Here is a 7,259-nt window from a genome sequence, read left to right on the forward strand (position 1 = left end):
TTTATAATGAACATATCATTAAAGCAAGTCTTCTTGGATTAACACCATGATCACTATAAACACCAATAGAAGAGCTGGTTAGAGACTATACTATTGTTTCTAGCTTGAGCAAGTTTTGTGGCAGTATACCTGTATATCGCCTAAGGAAATTGAGGAAAATTTAAATTAAAAATGCCCAGTCAAACTTGAAACTTAATTCTGCAGAGTAAAGTAAGTTAAGTTCTATAGTATAGTATGACTTAAAACTCACCTGATAGTTGAAGAGGATAATTTGGACATGATCACCTCAATCTTCTGGCCTCACGCTCAGATTCCAGCAGTGTAAGGATATCCCCTTCACGCACTGGACCCTTCACGTTGCGGATGATGGAGCGGTGAGATTCATCCAGGAACTCAACACGAACCTGGGTACACTGACCTTGGGAGCCTGTGCGACCCAGCACCTTCGTCACCTGTAATGAGTTGTTGATATTGGTATTAAAATTTAAAATGACAAATTTAGTTCAGAAATTGCTCATAAAAGCGTTCATGTGGCCGTGGATTTATTTCATCGTTTAATGCCATTGTACAAGCTTGTTTGCTCGCTCATTGCTGAATTTGCATACGATGTGTTGTGCAGAACTGTACCCGCATATAATCAGCCAAGATTACTGTTAAAGCAGTATTAAGACGTTAAGTGATTAGTTACATGTACTGTACATTCATTAAGTATAAAAGTACCATCTGTACAGCACTGTACCTAGCAGAGTGGACAGTGTATGCCTACTGTAGGCTAGTGTGTAGAGGGTGTGTGTACAGTGTATGTACAATCCCTCCTTCAAGGAGGGAGAGGAGAGTGACCTGTAACACCTGCTACAGGAGATGGTACAGGACAAAGGCAGGCCATCCTGTATCATCATATCACCATTTTGCCTGCCTGCATCACACACTCATGATGTCAGCATCTGCTGATGAGTACAGTATACAGTAGTATATTTTATTTATTTTCAATATATTGCAGTACATGTACAATTGTGTTTGAATAAATAAATACAGCTCTGTGTCTGCGATATGCGTAGTTTAGACTCGGGAACCTTTCCCCGGTACCCAGAAAAATTTGTATCAATACACGGAAATCTCTCGAACCTAATTATTCTGGCGACTAATGTACGGTACAAGGAAAATGTTTTTTAATATACCGGTAATATTTATGATTTTTTTCATCCTGAACATTAATTTCCGCCGGAAATTAATGATAGCCGAGATATTAATTTGTCAATATTATTAGATTTCCTCAGTCACAAGTGTCGCCATGATTTGTTTACATCTGACACCAGTCTTTCTTTTGATATTAGAAATATGTTTTTCCTATGGTATTTGATGAGTTTCGAATGAATTTGATATTTATTTCCGCCGGAAATAAATTTTTTTAGACCCCCCGCCCCCAACAATCTTTACAGAAAAAGTTGAATTTTTTTGAGTAAATTGCATAATAAAATACCAAACAACCAACCTAACCTAACCAAATCAAACCTCCCTTTGTTCATGCCCCCCACATCTTGGACAAGTAACGTTGTTCGCTAATACACCGTGTTTTTTACTGTATAAAAAAAAATTGCCTCGCTATTTTTCTGATGAAACTCGGTAATTGACGTAAACTAATCTTTTTGACTATGTCGGCACAGCTCTTCCACCTGTTCAGCCATATCTGGTACTGAAAATTCAAATCTCCGCACCCACGCATTGTTCATTGGCCAAGATAAAAAACTTGCCCAATAATAAGTCTCCTCTCGCTATAGCCGATAAGAAACTCCCACACCACCCCAACACATGCGCTGTAGACGCTTAAGAAGTGAAGACGAAGGTAAGGAGCGACACGTGACTGAGCAAATCTAATAATATTGACAAATTAATATCTCGGTTATCTTTAATTCCCGGAGGAAATATCATAGAAGAAAAATGTCTTAGACTTGTCCAAACATTACGAAATACATATTAAAAGCAGCAAGAGAAAAAAGACCGGTGTATTACTATAAATTCACCAACATTTCTAACACCGAGGTATAACGGTGCACTAACATAAAAAGACCAAAAGAATGGTGCACAACTATAAATTGGGTATTATTGTATTTACACACCGCTCATTCCTACCACTAATCTATTGTCATGTTCGAATAAGACGTCTAATTATAAGATAATTTTCATCTATTACATTACCGGGGGAAATGTATAATAACGGAGACAGCTTATCCAAAATTTTCTCTATATTCTTCAAGTTCAGTAACTTCAGTTCCGACCATGGCAGTCTGTGATTGGAGTCACTTCAATTATATGGAGTTGATGCGTGTTTTGGGGAAAAAGACGAAGAAACTGTAGCATTATTTTCGATCGCATGGTGTTCTTCCAACCTCAGTGAAGTGTACTAAGAGCAAGACTGAATGTAAATATCGCAGAAGACCAACATATGTGACGTTGTGTAAGAATCTCAGAATCCAACGACGAACAAGAACCAGGCCAATAAGGTAAGAAATAGGTGATTCCATCATATGGCGAGAGTCAGGTTAGGTTAGGTTTGGTTTTGGTTTTTCTAGTGTTTTTTTTTTTGGTGTATTTTGCCGTGATTTTTTTTTCGGAAAACGTCCAACGAAAAAAATTTGAAAAAAAACGGCTAATTTCCGCCAGAAATGAAGGTCATATTCGGTCTAAACACACAAATACACTAGAAAAATATATTTTGTACTTCCCTAACAGAGAACGGTGTGACACTGCAAATTTACCATAAATTGACCACATCATATAAAAAAAATCCTTTCTCGTAAAAATTTGACCAGCAGATCGTCTCAAGAATATTGTCAGTGGTTACCAGTGTAAAATACCTTTAAACATTACCTTGAGCTATACCTGATTAATTAGAACTATTGTTTAACATTATTTGTATGTTTTCAGTGTGTGTTAAGGTTTGAACTATGGGAACTTGGTCTAAGAAATATTTAGAAGTGGACATCGCTTACACCCGAGACACGCCGTCCATACTTTAACAATTATCACATTTATCGTATTAATTTAATTTTTATATTAAACACTAGCAGTAATCCTAACTATTATGGTATTTTTGAGGTTTTTAAGGGTAATAATAATGGTAAAAACACTCACGCGAGCTAGTTTGACTGGCTTGTCCATGTTTACACCACAAGGTTCAGCGTGTGAGAGGACTAACCTTCCTGGGGATTACTTCATGTCCTGCCTGGAAAATATTTACTTGTATTTAAGTATAATAATATTGTCAGTTAACTTGATATAATTATTTTTTGTTTTGTAATTTTAATAGAAAATTTTAATTTAACTCATTTTTTTTTCATGTTGATAACTCTGTTGTTAAGCATTAATGAAAGGATAAATTTGTTTATGAAGATAATTTATCTTCTTCTCTTTCTTTAGCTTTATATTTAATTTCTTCAGAATCTTTTCCGAAAAAAGTAACCTACCAGCTGTCCTCCCAAGACACCTTTACAGCCGTCCAATAAACGAGTTTTACGGAGTGGGGGGGCTTTCAGAATAGGACCGAAGATTTTGAGCTAAAATATTATTCTATATTATATATATACTGATAACCACATTCAATGTTATTTCCATGGTTATTGTATCAATTTATTATCCCCCTTCTTTTCAGTTCCACTCAAAACATAATTCTTCAATTGCATATATACTGTAGTCGAGCTTGTTACCAATCATCTTCATCCCCCACACTTTTCATTTATTGAACCACTTTCCCACTCACCTGCCTCCTTCCACACACATCTTGGGGGCCCTGGGACAATTATCTCTTTTGCCTTTGTTAATCCACCACTGACTGGATCTTTACAGGTATTGGAAGATTATTGCTCTGGGTAACTAATGATATTTTCCATCATCCTTAACATTTACAGTTCTACTTTACACTAAAAGGCAATACAAAGAAGTTTGGGCCTACAAGTATCTAATTATTGTCTATGTTCTTCGTGTCTCAATTGTTTCTCTTAATATTAACACAACATACATACAGTAGTGTATTGTTTCTCACTTGATTTTTTTTCATTTTGTATTTCTTTATGGTTCTTTTTTATTATTATTATTATTACATTTCCACCCCCTAGGCCTCGATGTGGGTCAGTGACCTGTGCCTGGGTGGGCTAATCACCGTAAAAAAAATGTGTAGGCCTACTGATATTTTTTCTGTAATTGGTTCCCAAAATTGTAAAGTTGGAAACCAGGGTGGAAGACTAGGTCAAATAGACAACGGGAAGACATACATAGATTATCAATGCTGAAATATGGTCCCAGTAGCCTTAAGAGCCACAAGTGTTGTTTTCCAGGTGTCACTTTGATGTGCGTGATAAAATATATATTGTATAAATACAGTACAATATTTATATTATATAAAGACAAAAATTCCAAGTTCTACAAATCTGCAACTTCTAGATATGGATGCAGATGCCCAAGCCATTAGTCTACAAATTTCTGAGGTTCCAAAGCTTGGTGGAAATATTCATTTGATACTCTTAGAAAACATCATGTTATTACATAAATGATACAGTTCAATATTGATATTCTCACTTGTGACGGTTGGTAGACTCTCTCCTGGTTTAGAACAAAAGAGGATCAATATATAAGATATGGATCAAAATACATCAGTTTATTTACATCATCTGAACAACCTACACAGTTGTGAAATTATAATCCTTAAGTGTTTATTTATAAAAAACAAGTCAGCAGATAGTTTTTAGTGGCACCCTTCCTGCTTAGATTAATGTTTGAGTTACTTTATATCAATAATATCATCAAGAAACTTGATAACTACTGTATAGTATAACCTTTGTTGTTTAAGTCTCTGTATGGCCACATTGGCTCTCCAATCTTACCTAGAAATTCAGTATTTCTAGTTATGTCATTGTTTGAAAGTCAAACTAATTCTACTAACATGCTTTACAAAATAAACCTGAGACTCGGCAAATATATAAAACATGACGTTGTGTATTACAGTATATACTGTACACTAGTAAATTTGCCATGAATAATCTTCAAAATGTCCCTATTTGAATACAGTAGCATTACAGTATATTTGTCACCAACACAATGGAGGTAGAGCTCTTATATAACTGCCACAGTTTAATACCTTTAACCTAACATTTTTAAAAGGAAAAAGTCAAGATAAAAAATATCATATACATAAGCAGTTACTGAATATTTACATCAATGTTACTTATACAAAACTTTCCTTAGATGGACATAAATACTGTAAATAATTAATAAATTGAACACTTCTTAATTCACCAATGTGTCCCCATGAACCACAATATGAAAACCTTGTGGCAGGCAAGCCATCACAACAGTACAGTAATTGAAGCTCTTATGGAAGAATTCAAAAGGACCTACAGGAGTAACAATAATGTCTTAAGTCTTTGAAGTAAAAATTCTTACTTTAAATGAAAACCATCCAGACTATGAATTATCATAAATATAGTATTAATTGATTTAAGTTTTTCGCCTATATAAACTATGAAAAATCAAATAATTATGTCACTATTGGAAGTTCTTCTCTCGTTGGAGACGACTCGTATATGTTCGCGAAACAAGGTTCCAGGAGTCCATGTATCTGTCCATACACATTGCCAAACATTTCTGAAAAAAGAAACAAAACAACATACAGTATTCTGTAAACCCTACTAAAAATCTTCAAAAATATACTAAGGACTCACTGTTTACTTTGTCTAAATGAATAATGTTTGCACAAACCCACCAACATTAACAACATAAGGTAACAAAGTAAATACTGTACAAACTGTAAACTCACAATAACAAACTTCAAACATAATAGTTAAGGCCAAATATATGTATTGTACTTGAAAAGACTAACAGCTTCAGGAAAATTTTTAAATTAGTTACAGTACTATGTTATGTTTCACATTACAGAACATAATCAATGAAGTAGTAAAAACTAACTTAGATGTAGCTGCAGTTTTGGACAATATGGCTTGGTAGTTGAGCAATGCGTTTTTCCGATGGTTTAGATAACTTTTAGACACTTTTCTTCTATGACATTTCCTTCGCAGAATACTGTACTTAATTATACCGGGGGCTCCAGGGGGCCAGACCCCCAGTTAGATTAGGTTAGGTAATTTTCGGTCATTTGAGGGAAACGCCATAGAATTAAATTGTCTTAAAATTGTCTCAAACATCAGAAAAACACATTGCTCACTACTTTTTTTTTTAAGTTTAACAAATTTATTGGCAAAGCTTGTAGTACAGTTTGCCTATTATGAGTAATTCAGTCAACTACTCGGGCATATTGTCCAAAACTGCAGTTTTACCCCAACATATTTACCTGTTCAGAACTATCTAACGATGATCCCGGCTTTGAGATACACTTTGAAAAGCATTTTTCACCCATTTTCTGTAAAAAATATAAATAAAATTACAGAACTGTAGTTATGCCTTTCATTAACAATTAAAGATAAATCGTAAGTCACCCATTGGATGATACCTTTACACATCTTCAAATGACAAGAAAATGAGAGGGTTGGCCCTCACTGGACCCAAGAAGGGTGGCCCTCACTTGGCCTCAATGGACCCACTGGACCCAACTGGAAGGGGGCCCTCTGGACCCAAGAAGGGTGGCCCTCACTGGACCCAAGAAGGATGGCCCTCACTGGACCCAAGAAGGGTGGCCCTCACTGGATCCATTAGGCATGGCCCTCACTGGACCCAAGAAGGGTGGCCCTCACTGGACCCAAGAAGGATGGCCCTCACTGGACCCAAGAAGGGTGGCCCTCACTGGACCTCTGGGAAATTAATGATGTAACTGATCTCGAGCTATCCGGTATATACATTACTATAATCAACTACTTATCTGTGACTGTCCATCTATATGGTGAATCAATGTGAGCTGTAAGACAATCTAAGGTCATAAATATCCCTGTAAATGTGTAGAACAAGTGTTTCGTCTGCACCAGGGCCGGGGTCATCTGGCCACAACTCTGCTCACCGTCAGCAGTTCTTGTGTGTTGGCAATAACAATCTGTTGTTTAACTTGGTCCATGAGCACTTCTCGCTGTGATGACGACATCCTCTCAGTGTTAAGAGAATCCATAACTCACAATTGTTGAGGTAAATACAAGTTTACCTCACCAACCAGTGTTAGCAGGTGACGGTCGCCTGGCGTATTGTAATAATATTAATAATAATATTCATTCACTGAATTTATCATGCAGGTCTTCAGTTGGATAGAAATATATGTATAGATT

General features: G+C 36.0%; 1 protein-coding gene across 1 annotated transcript; it reads right to left on the minus strand.

The window, feature by feature from the left end:
- Positions 1-4,636: 4,636 nt before the first annotated feature.
- LOC121870229 (mitochondrial import inner membrane translocase subunit Tim13-like) lies at positions 4,637-7,188 on the minus strand. Its single transcript, XM_042372005.1, has 3 exons — positions 7,001-7,188; positions 6,341-6,409; positions 4,637-5,637 (listed from the first exon to the last, which is right to left on the minus strand). Exons 1-3 carry the CDS (start codon positions 7,103-7,105, stop codon positions 5,539-5,541), a joined length of 273 nt encoding a protein of 90 aa, XP_042227939.1. The 5' UTR covers positions 7,106-7,188; the 3' UTR covers positions 4,637-5,538.
- Positions 7,189-7,259: the final 71 nt, after the last annotated feature.

Source organism: Homarus americanus, unplaced genomic scaffold (genome assembly GCF_018991925.1).
Source record: "Homarus americanus isolate GMGI-L3 unplaced genomic scaffold, GMGI_Hamer_2.0 scaffold52687, whole genome shotgun sequence".
NCBI lineage: Eukaryota > Metazoa > Arthropoda > Malacostraca > Decapoda > Nephropidae > Homarus > Homarus americanus.

Bases quoted from the DNA above. Each gene is read 5' to 3' on its own strand.
- LOC121870229 (XM_042372005.1), bottom strand. From the start codon at position 7,105: ATGGATTCTCTTAACACTGAGAGGATGTCGTCATCACAGCGAGAAGTG. The intron at 6,410-7,000 runs GTGAGCAGAGTT...TATTTTTTACAG, and splicing joins ACACACAAGAACTGCTGACG to AAAATGGGTGAAAAATGCTT. The intron at 5,638-6,340 runs GTAAATATGTTG...TTCTTTTTTCAG, and splicing joins CGTTAGATAGTTCTGAACAG to AAATGTTTGGCAATGTGTAT.